The following is a 22,788-nucleotide window of genomic DNA, read 5'->3' on the forward strand; positions in this document are numbered from 1 at the left end:
GTTTAATATTTTCAAAGGCACTGAAAGAGGTTTTTCTCTACAGTTCTCACACTAAGGTGATTAACATGATTAGTAACAGTAATTATTATAAAAACATAGAATTCAAATGTATTTTAAAATGCAATAAAATGATGACCTCTTGGGCATTCTGGAAGGGAAGATAAAAATACTGCTAAGCTCCCAACATTTAAAAGATAAAAAATATCTTAATTACATTAATTATGAATTCAAGTGTATTTTCCAACATCTAAGTATACTCAGGAGTGACACTCCATTTGAAAATGCTATTTTCTTATTCAGAGATATATTAATAATCAGTATTTTGGAAAAATTTTGAAGTCTAACAGTCAAAATGGGGTTGTGTAGAAGCGTTGTTAAAAACGTGGGACAAGAGTCAAACCGAGCTCTATTCCCAGCTCGGTCACACATGAGCTGTGTGACTCTGGGCAAGTTACTTACCCTCTCTGTGCATCATTTCCTTTATCTGTAAATGTGGATAACCATTCCAGAGAGCTGTGAGAATGATATAAGTAAAATACTTAGAATAGTACCTAGCACATAGTAAATACTTAGTAAAAATTAGGGTGGTGGGGTGGTGAGGGTCATATGTCTTAGCTCAAACTGTCAATAGGAAAGCAAAACGTTAACCCTGGCCAGGTAGCTCAGCTGGTTAGAGCTTTGTCCTGATATATCAAGGTTGCAGGTTTGATCCCTGGTCAGTACTCATACAAGAATCACCCAATAAATGCATAAGGAAGTGAAATAAGAAATTGGATGTGTTTTTTTTTCTCTCTCTCTCTTTCTAAAAATAAGGGAGGGGGGAAATGAAAGCAGACTTCATTTTTACAACTGGCTCATGAGAAAAAGATTTTTCTTTTCTTGTGGTCAAATTAAAAATATATAAAAATACACATTGTTTCCAAAATTGTGAATAATGATATTTTATACATTTATCCATTAAAAAATCTTTTTTGTTTTCAAAGTATACAACTTTTGGGGTTGTGTGAAATTAGTGTCATATTATTTCAAGAAGTGAAGCTATGTGGTTGACAGGTCTACCCAACACTGGTTGTTTTTTTGTCTTTCCCTGTTCATTATCCTTTCTGCTCTCCAAACTCCAAAAGCAAAACAAGAACACTCTCTTCCCCACCCCTAAAAGCCAAATGATCTAATTCAATCCTCTAGCTTTAGTGTTCAACACTTTCAAATGAAATAGACCCCAGTCACTGGGTTTGCTGCCATCTGGCCACTTCGAACTTCCTTTGTATTTTGCACCAGCAAGGGAGTCCAGCAGGGCTAGATCTCAGCGCAGCACGGCTCAGGGCTCTGCAGTGGGAGGTAGTGTTGGAGAAAGAGTGCTGCCGTGCCAGACACCTCCAGCTGATATCCTGGCTCAGCCCACTACCTGTGTGTGTCTCGGTTTATTTATTTATTTATTTTTGTATTTTTCCAAAGTGCGAAGTGGGGGGCAGTAGACAAACTCCCGCATGTGCCCGACCAGGATCCACCCAGCAAGCCCACCAGGGGGTGGTGCTCTGCCCATCTGGGGCGTTGCTCCACTGCAACCGGAGCCATTCTAGCACCTGAGGCAGTGGCCATGGAGCCATCCTCAGTGTCTGGGCCAACTTTGCTCCCATGGAGCCTTGGCTGTGGGAGGGGAAAAGAGAGACAGAGAGGAAGGAGAGGGGGAGGGATGGAGAAGCAGATGGGCGTGTCTCCTGTTTGCTCTGGCCAGGAATCGAACCTGGGACTTCCATATGCCAGGCTGATGCTTTACCGCTGAGGAGTCTCAGTTTATTTATCTATAAAAAGGTAGATTATGATGCTGTCTACTTATTTGAGTTGCTCTGAGGATTCAAAGACTTGATTCATCCTACAATGTTTTTATTTACACTTGTCATCCCTGCATAAGTGTCACCTCACATTGTACAGTTATCACGCTTACAGAGAAGTTAGTACACAGTCTGGCATACCGCTAGAATTCAGTATTTGTTACCTCTTCATTAGATATATCGACACTGGCACTATCTTAAAGAAATTCTTTAAATCCCCTGGAGTCCTCATGTGTAATGTAGAAAGGTGTGTGCATGTATGTGAAAATTTGGTCAGCTGCCCATTAGCCTTTTCTGCCCCATGTCTTTGTATATTTCAGTCATTTAAGAAGCTAAATGTTCTCTGTCACAGAACCTGGGGGCAGAGGCTTACCCATGTCACAAGCTTTGGTGGGTCACGTGAACACAGCTTCACCGAGATACCCTCAGCCAACAGCAAAGCCCCCTGAGGTGAGCAGGAGGGCCAGGGCTGTGGACTGGTCCTTTATTTTCTGCCAGCTACTGGCCTGCCTGTCAGATTAATTCCAGACTCCAGCTTCTATTACTTCCATGACCTCCAACATGGGGCAGAAACTCTACTTTTCCTTGTCGTCTGTAACCAGGCATCTGCCCACTTCCTTCTACAAGCAGCCTCACAAACTCTTTAGGACATAATCTCTTGACAATATGGAGGGAATGCAAATATTAAGGGCTTTTAGGGCTATGCAAGCCCTCTATTTAGAAACAGGACTTCTTCTGCCTGACCGGTGGTGGTGCAGTGGGATAGAGCATCAACTTGGGATACTGAGATCCCAGGTGTGAAACCCCGAGGTCACTGGGTTGAGCGCAGGTTCACCAGTTTAAGCATGGGATTACAGCCATAATCCCAAGGTCACTGGCTTGAGCAAGGGGGGTTACTAGCTCACCTGGAGCCCCCTGGTCAAGACATGTACGAGAAGCAATCAATGAACAACCAAGGTGCCACAACTATGAGTTGATGCTTCTCATCTCTCTCCCTTCCTGTCTGTCTGGGAAGAAAAGGAAGGAAGGAAGGAAGGAAGGGAGGGAGGGAGGGAGGGAGGGAGGGAGGAAGGAAGGAAGGAAGGAAGGAAGGAAGGAAGGAAGGAAGGAAGGAAGGAAGGAAGGAGACATCTTCCTTAACAGCTCTTCCACTTCCCTAAAGGGATGTCACCAAGTGGCTCTAGAGCCGGTCTGGCTGGAATCTTGGCTCCGCCAACTGTGAAAACTCCACAAGCCAACATGTTTCTCTGAGATACCGACTTTCTCTTCTGTAGTATGAGATGTAATAATGTAATATACACCTCATTGGATTGTCATGAGAATGAAGTAAGACAATGTGTTCACTAGAATGCCTGGCACTAAACAGGCCCTGAATGCACAGAAGTCCCATCATGGTGCCAGGCTGCCCGGGAGGAGTTGAGCATTAGAGCCCGGGGGCACAAAGAGAATCTGTGACCCAGGGGCAGTGGAGGAGGAAAAGAATTCAGGCTGGGCCCTGGCCGGTTGGCTCAGCGGTAGAGCGTCGGCCTAGCGTGCGGAGGACCCGGGTTCGATTCCCGGCCAGGGCACACAGGAGAAGCGCCCATTTGCTTTTCCACCCCTCCGCCGCACTTTCCTCTCTGTCTCTCTCTTCCCCTCCTGCAGCCAAGGCTCCATTGGAGCAAAGATGGCCCAGGCGCTGGGGATGGCTCTGTGGCCTCTGCCCCAGGCACTAGAGTGGCTCTGGTCGCAATATGGCGACGCCCAGGATGGGCAGAGCATCGCCCCCTGGTGGGCAGAGCATCGCCCCCTGGTGGGCGTGCCAGGTGGATCCCGGTCGGGCGCATGCGGGAGTCTGTCTAACTGTCTCTCCCCGTTTCCAGCTTCAGAAAAATGGAAAAAAAAAAAAAAAAAAAAAGAAAAAAAAAAAAGAATTCAGGCTGTATACACACACGCACACACACTGCATTTTGGAGGGTTACATCTTAATTGAAATCTGTATACAAGATGGAACAAATCCAGCCACTGGTATTTCTGAAAAAAGACACATAAAATGCACAACATGTGTACTCCCATCAACCTGTGTTATCTGCACATTTATTGGTTCATACTCATAACTCCTTGTTGAGTAAGTAAGCTGTTCTAGATGCTGGGCAAGACTTTGACACAGGATCACAAAGAAGCTCCATGAAAGCAAACATTTGAAGAAAGTACACTCAGTTTGTTAGGATCAGGCACTATTTATTAATTTACCACACATTCCCACAGTCCCAACGACTCCTCAGAAAAATGTTACCAACTGCCAAAGCCACAGTAACTATAGAGTAGCTCCGTGGGCTGCAAAAGGTCACTGCAAAGGTGCCACACTCACCAGTAAAGACTGTCTACTTTAATCACTAAGTGAAAGAAGCAGTTGCTGATGTGTTCTAATTAGGGGTCACTGAAGAACTTCACCTTCTCGTATGACGTACACCCCAACATGCTGCTTCTTGAACCTTTGAATGGGTCCTAGAATTTGCTGGCTCATCTGCCCTTTGAATCAAGCTGTTCTCAGTCCTGTTAGAATGCGCATGGGTGCTCTGAGGGGAGGACTGCAGGTGCCCTGTAAACTAGTCACGTCCTGGCAGTGGGGCAGATCTGAGTGAAAACAGATTCACGGGATTCAAGTCTTCGGGCAAACTTCCTACGCACTTTCAGCCTTGGTGTCCTCTTCTGCAAAATGGGGAAGGAAGAACTCGGCTATGGGGAGGACTGAAGATGTCACTTACATGGTGACTCAGCCAGGGCTAAAGCAAGGCTCAGTACTGTCACTGCCTGCTCCTTCTTCCCTCCTTTGCACAACCTGTCTTGTTAGTTAGTCAGTAACTATTGTATTTTGTGAACATGGGCTGATAAAGGAGAATTTGCGTAGTTGACCCCTGTTTAAAAATATTACATAAGAATGGGAAATGTTAAGAGTAACAGCAGGTAATGTTTTGTGACACTTATTTCAGTACATACAATCTCATAGGATATGATATAAAATGTGTTTTTGAGTCTGCGGTTTAAGCTCAAACTGTCTGAGATGACTATATATCTACAATAATTGAAAGCAGGAACTCAAAGAGACAGTTGTACACCCATGTCTGTAAGTGGCATTCTTCACAACAGCCAAAGGCAGAAGCAACCAGGCGCCCATGGGTAGGTGAATAAACAAACAAAACATACATACACACAAGAGAACATTATTCAGCCTCAAAAAAGAAAATTCCTTTTCTAAGAAGGAAGGAAATCCTGTTGCATGATACAACATGGATGAACCTTGAAGACATTTTGTTCAGTGAAATATGCCAGTCACAAAAATGCAGATCCTGGACAATTCTGCTTTTCTGAGGTGCCCAGAGTAGTTGCATTCATAGAAACGGAAAGTAGAATGGTGGGGCCAGGGCTGGAGGAGGGGAAAGCAAGGAGTTACTTGCTATGGCCATATATTAAGTTGGCATATTCATGGGTACAGAGTTGCAGTTTGGGAAGATGGAACCAGTTCGGGATTGGTGGTGATGGCCACACAACATGATGTACTTGATGCTCCTGAACAGAGTCCCCTTATCTGTCATTTTGCTTTACAGTTTCAACCTGTAGTCAACCATGGTCCAAAATATTAAACAGAAAATTCCAGAAATAAACAACTCATAAATTTCAAATTGTGTGCTGCTCTGAGTAAGTGTGATAAGTTCTCATGCCGTCCTGCCCGGGATGTGACTCATCCCTGTGTCCTGTGCCTCTGTGCTGTATATGCTCACCACCCCATTAGTCACTGAGTAGCTGTCTTCGTTATCGGATCATCTGTTGTGGTATCACAGTGCTTGTATTCAAGTTGTCCTTATCTTCCTTAATAATAGCTCCAACGGGCAAGAGTAGTGAAATTGGCAATTTGGACATGTCAAAGAGAAGCTGTAAAGTGCTTCCTTTGAGTGACAAGTTGTGCATGTTCAGGATAAACACAGCAGGAATAGGGTTTGGTACTATCTTCAGTTTCAAGCATCCACAGGGGTCTTGGAATGTATCCCACGTGAATGGGAGGGAATGCTGTATTCTTATAATAATGGTTAAGATGGTAAATTTTATGTGATGTGTATTTGTCACCATAAATTAAAAAAACAACATTAAATTACAAGCAAAAGTGTGAGAAACCCTGAATTAAATAACATCCCGAGGAGAGCTATGTTGTGATGGAGCTGCATATACAGAGGAAAGAGAAAGCATGAGTTTCTGGGGAACCAAAGAGAGGACAGGGGAACACACTCCCTAGCATTGCTGCCGATTTCTCTTTACGGCCTCTGGGCCCATGAGCTTCCCGTCCGGGGTAAGAACATGGCGGATAAGGTTTGCAGGCTTGTTTTGAGATGGCATAATTTCTAACATTCTACATTCTTTGGTTCGCTTAGTGTTTTAACCTAAAAGTATAAGCAATCCACAGTAGTGTCCAATTATCCTCTCAGGAAAAATTGGTAAAATTTCCTCACATCTCTTCTCCTTCAACAGTCTGGCCCAGCCCCACCTGGACTGGTTGGTCTGGAATGCTGGATCAAGCACTTCCTTCCTCCCCATCAGATAAGCTGCACCTCTCCAGGGCTTTCAGTCCGCTCTGCCCATCCACCTCAGCAAAGGGGTTCAAGGAGCCCTAAAGGCCTTTCTGACCTTATTTTATATTCTTGGTGTCTAAGAGTTGGAGAAACAGGATATGGTCTATTTTTTTCTAGGCAAAGACTATATACTAGGTTTCTCACTTCCTTAGCAGATAGGATCCTGGCAAATTACTTACACAGATATGGAAAGGAAGCCTCTAGTGATAGAAAGCTCATAAACTAAAAGAATAGCCACAGTTCATCATTTTAGACATGGACTGCTATGGCCAAAATAAATATCAGGAGGTTTTAAATTTCTCTGAAAACAATAAAAATACCAGCTTTTGGTAACGGTTCTCAAATTGACTTTGATCACTTAACTTCCAGATCAGTTTGTATAACCTTATTAAAGACACATGCATAAATAATAGACTTCTTTATATGTGTAGTACATAATTGTTCCTCTGTATACTTTTCATCCTTATTTAACATTTTCTAAGATAGTCCTACAGTGAGCATAAGATATTTTTAGTAAATAGTGTATGGACTATGAATACTGTTATCTTCCTCCTAAATTCATCTGTTGAAACTCTAACCCTCAAGGTGACGGTGTTAAGATGTGACCCTTTGGGAAGTGAGTAGGTCATGAGGGTGGGGCCCTCATGAGTGGAATTAGTGTTCTTTTAAGAAGAGGCCGAGACCTTGCTTCTGCTCTCGGCTTTCTGCCATGTGAGTACACAATGAGAGGTGGCCAACTGCAAACCAGGAAGTGGGTCATGACCAGATACTGAATCTGCTAGTGTCTTGATCTGGACTTCCCAGCCTACAGAACCAGGAGAAATCAATTTCTGTTGTTTCTAAACTACCTGTGTCATGGTAATTTGTTACAGTAGCTTTAACTGATGAAGACAAAACTACTCATTGATATGAACATATTTCGCCTTTCATCTTTATAAACAACTCATGGAGTTGCATATGACACACCTGGAAAAGAGCTTTGGGCACTGTCTGGACCCACTCTGTTCCACCATTCAGTGATATCCAAGTCTTCCAGGACACTTTCAAACAGAAGCCAGTGGTGGAGGAGAATTCTTTAGCCACCTCCAGGCCACGTATTCTTCCTGGGAGAGGTAACACCATCTTCTTCTTGTCTTTGGTCCCATCATCAGAAGGCTTGGAGAAGTGTTCATTTGGGCTGACATCTTTGGAAGAGACCGACCATGCAACCTTTCTTCTTCACACCACAGCTTCACAGAAGACTGAGATAAACTTCTGCTTTTACCTTAACCCTTTCTAAGTTATTGTTTCCTTTCTTTCTTTTTTTTAAAGAGATGGAAGACCTAATAAGCTCAGATCACTACCAAATGCCAAGACAGGGTTGTTTTCTATCTTTTATAAATCATGAATCTGGTTATGATAGTAATTATGACTATTTATTGAGTGCCTACTAGGTAATGGTCACTTTCTATAGATGAATTCCAACTACTATACTAACTTTGGAGAAAAAAACATTTCATGGGTCACTCTAATGCAGTTTGAGCTTATAATAATTTCCAAGTTCTTTACTGTACAATGTGTACCTCTGATGGGCCATTTTCCATCTGCCTTATTTTATTTATTTTTACTCCTAGGAGTAGAATACTTTGTGTTTAATTCAACTTCTTTATGAAGATCATTTCAATTCTTCACTTACGCTTTCAAGTTATAGTTACTTTGTTCATTGGGGGTTACCTACAAATGTAGAGGGATTGTCCACTGGCCCTTTCTGCAAGCCTGTGCTGTCAGCTTCTGACTTGTGAGTGAATTTGTTGGTGGTGGGGAAATTGGGTTAAGCAAGCATGATATCCCCATCACATTGTGGCCTTCACAGTATTTTGGAAATATCTACCTGCTAATATTTCTAGAGCTCTTCTAGTCCAAATGACTTTCTAGCAGGAGCTCAGTCTAGTAGGAACCTTAATTAGCCTATTTTGCCTATAAAATAAGGCATTACTGGATTTTTGTAAGAATTAGAGGTCATAAAACATGTCAAGCATTAAGACTAGTATCTGGTCAATGTAAGGGCTTAAAACATGTTAATTATCATTATCGAGAAGAAAATCTGTCACATAAATATTTATCCTTTCTATAAATTTATTTTTTATTTCTTATTTTTTAAATTGAGGTAAAATGTTTGTGTGGATATAAGTTTTCAGCAGCTTTGGGTATATACCAAGAAGCATGATTATTGGATTGTATGATTAGAGTATGTTTAGTTTTGTAAGAAACTGCCAAACTGTTTTCCAAAGTAGCCTTACCATTCTGCATTCCCACCAGCGATGTATGAGAGTTCCTGTTGCTCCACATCCTCCCCAGCATTTGGTGTTATCTGTGTTCTTGGTTTGGACCGTTGTGATAGTGGTATATCACTGTTTTAACTGGCATTTCCCTGATGACATATGATGTGGAACATCTTTTCATATGATTATTTGCCATCAGTATTTCTTCTTTGGTGACATGTCTATTAATGTCTTTAACACACATTTTAATTGAGTTGTTTTCTTATTACTGAGTTTTAAGATTTTTTTGCTTATTTTGGGTATCAGTCCTTTAGCAGATGTGTCTTTTGCAAACATTTTATCTTAGCCTTCTCATTATCTTGGCATTGTCTTGTCGCTCTCGCAGTCCTGAATTCTGTCCTCTGACACTTCATTTCAGATGCTGACACTTCAGATGCTGACATCACTGTTGCTTTGTCCTTGAGTCTTGCTGCTCTAGTAGACTAGGGGATGAGATCTGTAGAAATGCAGATCTCACCCAGTCTAATTTTTTCCTTTCAAAGACCAAATTCCCAACATCCTCTGCCTTCTAATAGTTTAAAAAATATTTTATCTAGAGTTTATAATAGTTATCAGCAGGAGAGTTCATCCAATATAAAGTCTCTCATCATTAACATAATGGGAACTCGCCTGACCAGGCGGTGGCGTAGTGGATAAAGTGTAGGCCTGGGATGCAGAGGACCCAGGTTCGAGACCGTGAGGTTGCCAGCTTGAGTGCGGGCTCATCTGGTTTGAGCAAACCCAAGGTCCAAGCCGGCTTGAGCAAGGGGTCACTTGGTCTGCTTAAGGCCCACGGTCAAGGCACATATGAGAAAGCAATCAATGAACAACTAAGGTGTCGCAATGAAAAACTGATGATTGATGCTTCTCATCTCTCTCCATTCCTGTCTGTCTTTCCCTATCTACCTCTCTCTCTGACTCTGAAAAAAAACAAAACAACCATAATGGGAACTCTACAGAAATTCTAATTTCTCAGGGTTTTTTTCTGTGTGTTTAAAATTCACTTTTCATCTTTATGAGTACTCATGGTATCATTGAAGAATACCTCCTGAAGGACCGTTTAGGTGTTATACAGACTTCTGTGTCCTATCAGGCAGTAACTGTCTAAAATGTACCATGATTATCTTTCTGCTTAATTCATCTCCAGTGGGGAAAGATTCTTTTTCAGGAAATTAGCTTTCTGTCTGGACACACCTAACTTTAGACTTCAATTTAACCCCGTATGGTGGCTTTAAATGACTCCTGGGGTTATGGCCTTACACAAACAGAAGGATGTCCTGGCATCATTGCAGGTCTGCCCCCAAACCCTGCGTGTGAGCTGGTGTCTCTCCTGGGCCTGTGTGGATGTCACCTCTGTCTCCTTGCTTGGCTCCACCCCTCCCGCTGCCCTGCAGCTCATCCCTTTTCACCTGCGGTACCCAGGTTCTCCTCCTTTTCCATCTCCTGCTGTCTGGGCATTTCGGGTTCTGCCACTGGCTTCTGAATCGTTCTGATTACTCTGAACCTTAATGTCATGAGTTGAATCCCTCCTCTCTCCAGTTCATATGTTGAAGTCCCAACCTCTTCAAATGTGACTATTTGGAGATGGTATTTACAGGGGTAATCATATTAAACAAGGCCTTTAGAGTGGACCTGAATACAATATAACTGGTATTCTTATAAAAAGGGGAAATCTGGACACAGAGACATGCTTAGAGGGAAGAGAACAGGGAGATAGATGTCCCCCTATAGAACAGGTCACCAGGCCTGGAACGGGTCCTTCTTTCATGGAGGAGACTAGCCCCACTGACTGGTTATGGGCATCCGGCTCCAGACCATGAAAGTATAGCTCTCTGCTGCTAACCGCCCAGTCTGGGGCACTTTGTCACAGCAGCCCTAGCAAACTCATGCACACTTGTCACTTAACAAATGATCTGACCCCAGTTTTTCTACCTGATTCCTATTTATGACTTTGCTTGTCTCCTAAGATCCAGTGACTCCACAGGATGGTAAATGGCAAAGCAGCAAAATATCCAAAAATTTGTGTTCTAACTTTTTTACTTAAATGGAATGGCTTCATTTATAAAACAAGGATATTGTCCCTCCTTACCTGACGACCTAAATAAAACTCAAATATGGGCCTGCACAAAACACAAAACACATACAATATGGACAGATCCACGCACTGTGTCCTTGCCCTCGTCCACCACATGCTGCCCTCTGCCACCCGCTCCTGACTGCTGTTAGAGCACTGCGAGGTTCAAGTGCAGATTCCTCCACTTTGAAGAGAGCTTCTTGCAACCTCAGCCTTGCTTCTGCTACTCCTAGTTAGAGAGGTGGGTGAGGCTGATGGTCAAGTAGCTGCTTTGCTTAAAGAGACAGGAATGTGGGGGAAGCTCCAACCTCTCATGTTCTCAGCTCTCTGAGGGTTGAAAGGAATTCTGCAAGGGTTGAAAGGTATGGAAACCAATTTTCTTAAGAGAATGGATTTTTTTAGAAATGCATAACGAAAAAGAACTTCAATGGTATATCAAACTGCCTTGACAAAATCAGTGTCTATTGAATGATATATTAAAATTTGTAAAATTAAATGTAGGATTTTAGTAGTTTTCCAATATATTTTGTAGCTTTGTCTCTTTTTAAAATGATTTTGTTAATGAGAATTTTAAAAATTGTTTTTTCTAACAATTATCATTTCAATAAAATTATGAAAAAATATAACTTACTCCCAAATAGCTTACATTCTAGTTGTGTAAATTCTTATCCCGTCACAAACATTATTCAAGAGCCAAAATTTAAAATGATTCTAGCCTTTTTAGTTCTCTAGAATGCCTCCAGATGGCATTAAAACCTTTTCCCCATTATATCTTATAGCATAAAAAATTTAAAGTTAGTGATATTTTAAGCATTTAATATTAATCACATCTAGTATCAGAAATCATGACAATGGAACTATTTAGGACTTATAGGGTAACATCTTACGGAAAACAAACATATAATCATATCCTTTTGAAATATATAGCCACCCTATGCAAGCCAAAGGATTTTTCTAGACTGAGAAACAGATCTTAGAAAAACTAAGACACTATTATATCACAAACTGTGATTTCTAATGAATACCATTTTAAATGCTCAGTAATTAGAGTGTGGGTCCATATGATAAATTCACAAACCTGTCATTGAACAAAAAACTATGTCACTCCTCAGAGTAATAATAAAGGTTTTCAAAGAGCAAACCCTTTGGTGATTCCTAAAATAATTTGTTAGCTCAGGAATTATTTCATTTAAACTGTGGCATATAAATTTGGCATCATATTAATCATTAAAACATATTTGGATTCCTTGGGTACTCAGAAGAAAAAGGCAAAATGTAGAGTGAGAAAGCATGTTTTATAATTGCCTTTTCTTATCTTAAAAAATTGCTTTTGTTAATTCAAAAACACCAACAAACTCATGAGACTCAAGAGATATCTATAATTGTATTTTTCAAATAATTCTGAGGTGAGGTTGCAGATGGTAGGCTTTTCAAAATCCGTTGGTTCTTTACAGGTGTGTGGGACACAGTATGTCCCAGTACGTCCAGGAGGTTCTACATTATTTGTAACAGTGATGACGACAGTCTCCAAACATACTCTAAAAGGTTTCCCTCCGCTCTCCCCACCAATACGTGCCTTCAAATCTCTCCACATTTGTACTTTAGGAAGAGTAACATTTGCGTTCTCAAGATTACTGTATTAAAGCATAAGAAAAACTTCCAAACGCATGTGCACTCAGAAGCATTTAAAAAGGCATTATCATGAGAAAGAAAACACAGCCTTCCTTCCATTATTATTATTATTATTATTATTATTATTATTATTATTACTATTACAAGATACTCGCACTGTTTCATATTACAGGCATATTAAAGAACCACCATCATGAACAGGAAGAAGAAAGAGACTTACGATGTATTCGATGTGACATTGTCTGGACTCTCTGGTTCACCATCACCTTTCTCTTAAAAAGGAAGCAGAAAAAAATACCAACATGTCAGTGTTATAGTCTTTAAGATTTAAAAGACATTAAATATATTCATTAAATATATTTCCATGCTTTTATTAACACTTTTTTATAATGTGCTGCAGGAGGCTTTTAAAACATCTTTTTTTTCTTTGTCTGAGAACCGGATTTGCAAACTAATTTTGTCTATGCATACAGTGCCCCGGCATAGATCTGTGAGTTGGTATTAAGGAGCTGTTTGTAAACAGCCAGAGGCTCAGAGCAGAGACCTCGCTGGAAGATGAATGTCCTACAGATGGAACTTGTTTCCTTCCACTTCATTTTACAGAAACTTTAAGGAAATAAACCCAATTAGCATTCTACATGCAGGGCATTTTGAGCTTTGATCCCTTTTGCTAACATGAGCCAAACCAGGCCCAGCTGTAGCAGAAGTTGGGGGAGGGAATTTGACTGAGGGTGCACCCTATAGGTTTCAAGGTCCCCAAGAATTACACTCCACACCACGAGTCCTGCTCAGTCCCTCCCCCCCCCCCCCATTAATGCAGAATAAGGTGTAAATCAGAAATCCTGCCTGCCTGCCAGGTTAGGTAAAGAAATGTTTCACCAGTGGTTATCAAGGATGTAACAGGATTTAATTAAGGGAGTCTAGAACCAGTTCACTTTTTGAAGTTTAAAGGGCAAATTCCTCTCGCAAAGACACAATGTAATTCTTAGATCCTTGACCACTGGTGGTTTGAATCATGCTACTCATGTTGCAAAGTGCTTCTCTTTACTTCCTTGATACTAGGAGATGGAAGGAGCAGAGTCACGATTACCAGAGTGAGTTAGCTGTGGTCATGATGATTATGCCACACTAAGGGAAGGCTGTGGGCTGTAAGAAGTGGCCTGATGGTGGCCACCTGCCTTGCTTTGCTCTTTTGAGTAGGGCCTGGAGATGTCACAGAATCCCCCAGTATGCTATTAGGGACCAGGCTATGGCTGTACTAGCCCCTTTTGTCAACTGTCACCTTGTCTTAGGACTGTCTCCCTAAATCACATGAGGATCACATTCTGAAGATGTTATCTGAACTGAACTCCAAAGCAAATTTGATAATTTCTTTTTTCCTTTTAGGAAATTAAATCGTTGTGTGAAAAAAACCACCACTATCTTCGATATAACAGATACAACTCGGTGCTAATGGGTGTCTACACAGTGTCGGGACAACTAGGAGGGACAGTCACTTTGTCACAAGCCACGACCTCTATCTCACCGCTGTGAGAACAAATGCTGATGAGATAGAGTCTCAACATGGATGAAACCACACTGAAGGAGAAGCAGAGGCAGTGAATGAAGAGAGTTGTTTTAATACTCGTATTTCTATGTTCTGTCTCCCAGGCCGGGCCTGTCGGGCACTCAGGAGACATGCTAGGTAGGCCTCATCACCTGGCTTGTGCTGGAAAATCAGCTCATTTTGTCCTTTCCAGAATCATTTTTCCACTGAGTGGCTACCATTCCTCCCAGAATCCTTAAATAGAGTTGTAATGCCTGCATTATGTAAGACAAAGCTAAATGGAGGTTTAAGTCACTAAATCGATCCCCCCATAACCCTTTAATTTGGAGAAACTGCTTGCTCTCCCCAGCATGTCACTTCTGGTAGTCGCACCACATACAATCATAATAATGAGTGCAAAACAACCAGGCTTGCAGCAGCTGGCAATAGTAAACATTTCCAAACAACTCATGTCAAGAAAACAGGACACTGAGACTATAAACAAAGACACTATTTGGATGTTTGAATAAATATGTTTTACCTTGACCAACAACGTTGCCAAAGAACCCACAGGTGGAGAGGACACAGGACTTATTGCACATGGGACCTGGGGCTGCGAGAGTCACGGGCTGGACCAGTGCAGGGACAAAGCTGCAGTGGATTATCTCTGCTCTTAGCAGCACTTATGTTGTGGCAACAAAGAAAACAGAGTAGGTTTTGGCAAAGAGAAGGAGGATACCACAGGGCCAAATAAGACATTTATGAACAGCCTGAGAAGGAGTGTAGTCAGCCCCGTTGGTGCTGACAGTGGACAAAGCTTTCTGGGGCAAAGTAAGGACAGGATAAAAAAGATTCAAACCACTTTTGTCCTTCAGAAAGTATGAAACACAAAATTCTCCCCATCAGCTTGCAAGTTTAGGTGATGCAATTTCTGAAGTTTGCTCAAAATGTTTAGGTGCCTAAGTCACTAAGAGTCATATGTTCTTTATCATGATTCAAGGGATAATTGTGCATGGAAGCTAGAAAATTCTCAGTAAGAGAATTTTTTTCGTTGGGTGCTCAGGAGATGTTTTTGCGCAGCTACAAAAAGGAAAGTTTGGGGTCATCCTGGTTATGTCAGCTCTTCTCATGATGGACACTGCACTGGCTTCTTTGGGAAGGAATCTGCCTTGATCATTAAGAAAATGGATATTAGAGATTGGCCTGGGAGCAATGTGATCTTATTGTACATAGAAATGCAATTAGAGAGGGGAAGAGGGGAGAAAATGAGCTATGGCATACACACATATATATACACACAGGTAAATCATATGTGTATATCTATGTATATTACCTGTGTACTTTTAACGTGAAGCCCCATACATGTCTCCCTGTGCCTTGCACAGTACCTAACACATGCTACATACTCAGTGTCTTCTGTCTAATGGCCTGTCAGTAATACATGATCCCATACTACCATGTGAGAAGAGTAGGTACATTTACCACTGAGATGGATATACAATTGAATATTAAACAGTTTGATGGCTTCAATATGTCACATAAAGAAAAAATACCGACTCTGTGCCCTTTAAACGCTTCAACTGACTGTCCTGCTGGAGTATGCGGCCTCCTCCACATGGCTATGACAGGGACTAAAGAACACGCCTGACTAGGGAAATATATAGTACAGTGCTGTGTGAGGTGAATTCAGCAGCAGAATGAAGGTTTGCTACACCACAACTTTTCTTTATAATAAAAGTAGTTCATGTACACAGTAAAAAACCTGGACAGTATAGAAAAGGTAACACCTTTGCTTGCTTTTGTTTTTAGTTCTGTGGGCCATCAGCCATCACTTTAAGTAAGACACATGTTTCTAGATGTATTGACTTTAGATGGTACCTAATGATTTCTGATATGAAGGATGAGCAATAAGGTGTTTAATATACTATCACCTCCCCTTTCTTTACAATTTTTATTTGTTCTATCACTACTTTTACTCTCTCCAGTGAGTATTTATAACTTTAAATACATTTAATCTATTTTTTGATTAATCAACTTCTGACAGCATCTTTTCTCTTAAACGGTGTAAAATGAGGAAATTTACCTATCTAGTCCCTTCGACCTCCCCTCCATGCATCACATACAACTGCACAGCTATACCTCCTGTCCACATAGCCAAGATTTAAAATATTTATATTCTGTCCAGTAATTATGAATAACTCATCCTCATTAATATTAATCTAATTAATAATTTAATTTCTGGAATTTCCTATAAACCAATTAGAAAAATGATAAACCAATAACAGAATTTAAGATACTGTAACAACATAAATATTAGTCAGTAAAGAAGTGGGCTGGACCTGTCAGAGGGCATGTCACTATACCTGACTGAAGGCAAGTGTTCCCACCATTTAGGTCAAATGATTCTCATTTGAAAATTCCTAAAAGAGGAATTCTGTGTTAATCATCCTCTTTCTCTTCTTCATAGCTTTTTTTTTTTAACCACCCATGCATTTATTGGTAAATAAAACATTCTTTCACTTTTCCTGATTTTGAAATTTGTATGAGTGAAATCATACTGTATGTATTCCTCTGAGACTTACTTCAGTGCCTCATGATGATGATTTTTAGGTTCACCCAGCATGATATAAGTAGCTTTGGTATGTTCCTCTCACTGCTATGCATCCTATAAAAAAATCTACCGTGATTTTCTTATTCATTCTATTCCTGGGGGACATTTAGGCTTTTTCCATTCTGAATGACACAATTACAAACATTTGTGAGCATTTTTCCTCATGTGCATGGTGGGAGCCTTGGGCCATAGGGCTTTCTTCCATATGTTCTGCCTTACTAGGGAATCCTGAACCATCTCCCAAATGTACTTATGGTTAAACTAAATAATTGTTTTTCTCATTGATTAACGTAAAGTGATATTTCAGTGTAGGGTTTGCATTTCTGAGTACCAATGGGGTAGATATTTCATGCTTGCTCTATTGTGATATTCCTTCTCATTTCTTTTTTTTTTAAATTTAATTAATTGTGTTTACATAGATTCTAGGGTCAGCCCGAATGCCTCCTCCCTCCCCCCTATTCCCCTCAACATCTCCCTTACACCCCTCCCTACATCATTCTCCCCCCTTCCCTTCAGGTTTATCCCATCCTATCATCTCCTTTCCCTCTGGTCCCTTTGATCCCTCCTCTGTCTCAATTCCGTTCCTCAGCTCTCATTATTCCTTGGATTCCTCAAATGAGTGAGATCATATGATATTTTTCTTTCTCTGTCTGGCTTATTTCACTCAACATAATAGTTTCCAGGTCCCTCCATATTGTTGCAAAAGGTAATATTTCCTTCTTTTTCATAGCCCCATAGTATTCCATTGTATGATATATATGTAGTACAGCTTTTTAATCCACTCGTCCACTGATGGACACTTGGGCTATTTCCAGATCTTTGCTATTGTCAACAATGCTGCCATAAACATGGGGGTGCATTTCTTTTTTTCAGTCGGTGATATGGTTTCCTTGGGATATATTCCCATAAGTGGGATGGCTGGGTCAAAGGGCAGTTCCATTTCTAATTTTTTGAGGAATCTCCATACTGTTTTCCACAGTGGCTGCACTAGTCTGCATTCCCACCAGCAGTGCAGGAGGGTTCCCCTTTCTCCACATCCTCGCCAGCACCTATCATGTGTTGTTTTGTCAATGAGCTCAATTCTGACTGGTGTGAGGTGGTATCTCATTGTGGTTTTAATTTGCATTTCTCTAATGATTATTGAACATTTTTTCATATGCCTATTGGCCATCTGTATGTCCTCTTTGGAGAGGTGTCTATTCATTTCTTTTGCCCATTTTTTGATTGGATTGTTTGTCTTCCTGGTGTTGAGTTTTACAAGTTCTTTATAAATTTTGGTTATTAATCCCTTATCAGATGTATTGTCAAATATGTTCTCCCATTGTGTGGTTTGTCTTTTTATTCTGTTCATATTGTCTTTAGCTGTGCAGAAGCTTTTTAGTTTGATATAGTCCCATTTGTTTATCCTGTCTTTTATTTCATTTGCCTGTGGAGATAATTCAGCAAAGATATTGCTGCAATAGATGTCGATGAGCTTACTGCCTAAGTTTTCTTCTAGGATACTTATGGTTTCATGATTTACATTTAAGTCCTTTATCCATTTTGAGTTTATTTTTGTGCATGGTATAAGTTGGTGGTCTAGTTTCATTTTTTTGCAGGTAGCTGTCCAGTTTTCCCAACACCATTTGTTAAAGAGACTGTCTTTACTCCACTGTATGCTCTTACTTCCTTTGTCAAATATCAATTGTCCATAGAGCTGTAGATTTATTTCTGGGTTCTCTGTTCTGTTCCATTCATTGATCTATATGCTTGTTCTTATGCAAGTACCAGGCTGTTTTGAGTACAATGGCCTTGTAGTATAACTTGATATCAGGAAGTGTGATACCTCCCACTTTATTCTTCCTTTTCAAGATTGCTGAGGCTATTCGTGTTCTCTTTTGGTTCCATATAAATTTTTGGAATATGTGTTCTATATCTTTGAAGTATGTCATTGGTATTTTAATTGGTATTGCATTGAAATTATAAATTGCTTTGGGTAATATAGACATTTTAATTATGTTTATTCTTTCCTTCTCATTTCTTACATAATAAAATATTTTAGTGGCCTTGGCTGGGTGGCCAGTGAATAAAGTGTCCACCCAGCACTCCAGAGGTTGAGAGTTCAACCCCAGGTCAGGGCATGTATGAGAAGTAATCAATGAGTGCACAACTAAATGGAACTAAGTGAAACAATGAGCTGATGCTTCTCTCTCTCAAATCAATAGAAAAATATTTAAAAATCCATTTTTGTAATTTTTTTTAACTCATAGAAGCACTTCATTGTCTTGATCCAAGTATTCTGTCACATACACATACCTCTCAAATAACTTTTACCAGCATCAGTCTTTGATTCTAAATTCTCAATTTTAATTTACTTGAATTTATCAACATTTTCATGTTTTGATAACTTTTTGTGTTTTTATTTAAGAAGTACACCAGAAATATGTTCTATATTGTCTTTGGAAAGTCTACAACACTGTTCACATTTAGATCTTTTAAAAATACCTGTAATTGGGTTTTTTTTTTACATGATATCAGATAGTTAATTTCATTTTTCTCATCGTAAGTAATTATTCTGATACTATCTATTAAGAAGCCCATTTTTTCTCCATTGATCTACATTATCAGCTCTGTCACAAATCTAATTTTCATATATTTGTGGGTCTGTTTCTAGATCCTATATTCTCTTTCATTGCTCAATTTGTCTGTTACTGTCTGTATTACTTAGCTAAAAACATTTATTTTTAATATTGGCAAGGCAAGGCTCCAACCTTGTTGTTCTTCAGGAGTGTCTGAGCTATTTTTGGCTCTTTGCTCTATCAAATAAATTTCAGACTCATGTTGTCAGTTCCCACATACACAAAAGTGAAGTTTTAATCTCACTGTCTGCTGGCTCCACTGCTGCTGTTGAGAGAGAAGTCAACTGGACATTTAATTGTTGCTTCTTGGAAGATATTAAAGGGCATTTGAATAACTGTTTATCTCTGTGGTTTGCAGATTAACTATAATGTGTCTGGTATGAACTTTTTACTTATCCCACTTAATAGTCATTGGGTTTCTAGAATTTGTGGGTTAGTGTATTTCAATTCTAAAAAAATTTTTAGCCATTATCTTCTTTAATATTTTCTCTGTTACTCTTATCTCTTCCTGAAATCCTACTTAACTATATGTTAGAGTTTCTCACTTTAGCCCCCATGTTCCTCAACTTTCATTTCATTTTTCCATTTATGTCTCTTGGCTGCATTCTAGATAATTTCTTAAATTCAATTTCCCAATTCATTAATTTTTACAGCTATATCTAATTTGCTGGTAAACTGACCAAGGACATTTTAATTTGTTATTATTCATTTCTAGAGGTTCTGTTTAGTACTACTTCAAATCTTGTTCTTAATCACATTCTCAATTCTCTCATTTCTGGAAATTAAAGTAAGCACTTTTATTTTGTGTTCTGGGCTTGGTAATCCTGATATCCGAAGTCCTCACAGGTCTATCTGCCTGCTGTCTGTTGTTTTTCCTTGCTCTTGTTCATAGTATTTTGTTACACTGTATATAGTGTTTGTGATAATGACTTCCTCATTTCCCTTGGGATTATAGTTCTACTATTGTTTATTCTCCATTTTGCTTTCTTTTCCTGGTATTCCCATTAGCTGGATTTTGACCTTTCCACTTGACTGATCTTCCCTATGTTAACTTCCTTTCATATTTTCCATGTTTCCTTCGCTTTATATTCAGAAAAAAAATGTTTTCAAGTTTATGTTTCAGATTCTAGACTTCAGCTATTACCTATCATTTCTATTAATTTTTTTGTTGACCATATTTTTAATTCTCAAGTGCTCCTTTCTTCTGTAACTGCTTCTTTTTCCTCCCAATCTGTTCTCTCCTTTTATTTCATGTAAGTAAATTCAAATGTTTCTGAAGACATTTCTCCTTCTGTTTCTTGAATTAAGTAGATTTGCACTGGAGTCAGTCTTTCTCTTTGGTGCTCATTGGTTACAAATGTGTGATTCTGAATGATAGCCGGTTGGTTAACAAAGGTACCTGATGTGGAGTTTCTGTATTAGTATATTGATCTATTTCCCTAACACACATATCCCTTGCAGGAATTGGCTGATTTAGGGCTCTTTGTAAGTGGACAGGGCGTTAATCAGAAGACATCATTTAGGGTTCAGGAAAAGAGAGAGACCTCAAGTCAGACTGGGAGCCCTGATTCTATCACTCCTCACTGCCACCACCCTCAGCAAAAGAAGAAGTCCTTTACTCTGGATGTAGTGCTTTTAGTTCCTCCTTGAAAAAAGTTAACTCTTCTACCACTCATATATGTCTGTTTTTAAGGTCTGGTATTATCTCAGAATCTATCCTGCTTCTCTCTGAGGTATCAGCTCCCAACTAGGACTTCTAGTCCAATGTTCATTTTCTTAGCAGATGTTATTGCGTTTTTGATATTTTGGGTTTTTATTTGGGGGGGGGGGGTGTCGTGGAAGTCCAGATGAAAAGCTCTATATGATAACCAGCTAGGACAGGGATGCAGGGGTCACAGGAGGAAGAACGGCCCCGGTTCCTACCACTACCTGCACTTCAGGCTTGTTCTCTGTGAAGCTGAGTGGGAATCTGGGGGCCCTGGGGCTTGGAGGACAGCTCTCACAAGAGCCTGTTCTTATGCGTATTTCCTTTTTCCAGAACCCAACTGCATTTCTGATTTGCTGATGCATCCCTTCAGTCCTCGGTGCTATTACAGACGTATTTCCATTACTGTAACTTTATGGTTATTTAAATGGAGATTCTGAAGGGAGGGGAAAGTGCTTATGCTCAGTCTGCCACTTGAACAGGACATGCTCAAAACTTTAATAAAATGTAGACGCAGGTCACCTATTTTAATATTTCAGTTTCTCAATGCTGAATAAACTTGTTTTCTAAAATTAAATTAAATTCACCAGTAATTCAGCAAACTGACTAAAGTATCTTTTAAAAGATTTGGATTAAAGTAACTTTGTTTAATGTATAGACTCTTTACTCTTAGTAGCTATTAAACATCTCAAATTTCAATAAGGAAATAAAAGCACTGACCTAACGTGGTGGTTAGTTCATCAATCTATACCTTTTTGGGCTTGGTTTCTCTGAAGTTCAGTTTTTTTCTATTTTCTACATATTTACCAGACCCACGATTAGAAAAACTATAAGGATTCCAAAACAAATATAAGAAACAGCACAGACAGTACGGGTGAGCCCAGCTTCCCTGAAGCTTCAGCATGCTAACATTTGCACAAATGTTCAGATTTTAAAATAGTGATATTACCTTTACATAGATATGCTTGGTTTTGGGAGAGGATTTATTAAAAAAAAACAAACAAAACAAAAATAACCTCCTTATGCCAGGAAAGGAAAAGCCAGTCCCACATGTCCCCAGGTAATGAGACGCCCAGGTTTCAGACCACCAGAGGCAGCGCCACCTCCACAGACAATGGGCCTGCTTTGACACGATGCAAATGCACTTTTAGCATGTCAGTGCTGTGGCATGCTGGAATAACATGCCCGAGGCATACAGAAATTATAGGACATAGTCAGTGGTCAAGAATTCAATCTTACACTGGACTAACAGAAGCAACCTTTTTGGGGTCAAGGTCATGGGATGGACAGTCTGTTGTCTTAGGGGCAGACATACCTGCATTCAAATCCTAGTAGTCATCTCTGAGCCACTGAAAACTCGGCTGGTTATTAACCTCAGAATCTCATTTCCATCATGTGCAAGATAGGGTGACAAGGCCTACGTCACACAGTCACTGTTCGGGGTAAGGGAAGCAGCGTGCGTGAAGGTGCCGGCACATGGAGAAGACTCAGACATACCACCTTTGTTCTTCTTTATGTCAAACACCCTGAGCTGAGAGGAGGTGCATTTGTCCCCCTCTGCCCTGGACTGTTTAAATTCACATGGAAAGAAATGGTGAGGAAGGTAATGCCAATTTTTCTGTATGCTCTAGTTTTTGGCACATGATGCTGATACCTGCACACCTCAAGGACTTAACCTTGAATTTCTTCTGATTCCTTTCCTTGTCACTGAATTTATTATTGTCTTTAGATTTCAAGTCCCTTGGCGTTTCCCCTCTTCACTGCTGTGCTCACAGCAAATTCCAACAGAGCACCAGATGAGGAAGTAGCATTGCCTGTGCATCATTATGCCATCTCCCCCAACCCTGACCTTTAGCTGTGTGTGAAAAGCCTGGAACTTCCTAACAC

General features: G+C 40.2%; 1 protein-coding gene across 7 annotated transcripts in view; it reads right to left on the reverse strand.

The window, feature by feature from the left end:
• The window catches only part of AFF3 (ALF transcription elongation factor 3), a 729,890-nt gene that overhangs the window by 207,182 nt on the left and 499,920 nt on the right, over positions 1-22,788 (reverse strand). For 4 of the 7 annotated variants that reach the window (XM_066377558.1, XM_066377555.1, XM_066377554.1 and 1 more), the window contains 2 exons: positions 12,663-12,714; positions 460-513 (listed from right to left, as the gene is read on the reverse strand). In XM_066377558.1, the coding sequence (XP_066233655.1) occupies positions 460-513; positions 12,663-12,714 (106 nt within the window). The remainder of the gene's footprint in view (positions 1-459; positions 514-12,662; positions 12,715-22,788) is intronic. The other 3 variants (XM_066377560.1, XM_066377559.1, XM_066377556.1) reach the window with 1 other exon arrangement.

This window comes from Saccopteryx leptura, chromosome 3 (assembly GCF_036850995.1).
Source record: "Saccopteryx leptura isolate mSacLep1 chromosome 3, mSacLep1_pri_phased_curated, whole genome shotgun sequence".
In the NCBI taxonomy this organism is placed as follows: domain Eukaryota; kingdom Metazoa; phylum Chordata; class Mammalia; order Chiroptera; family Emballonuridae; genus Saccopteryx; species Saccopteryx leptura.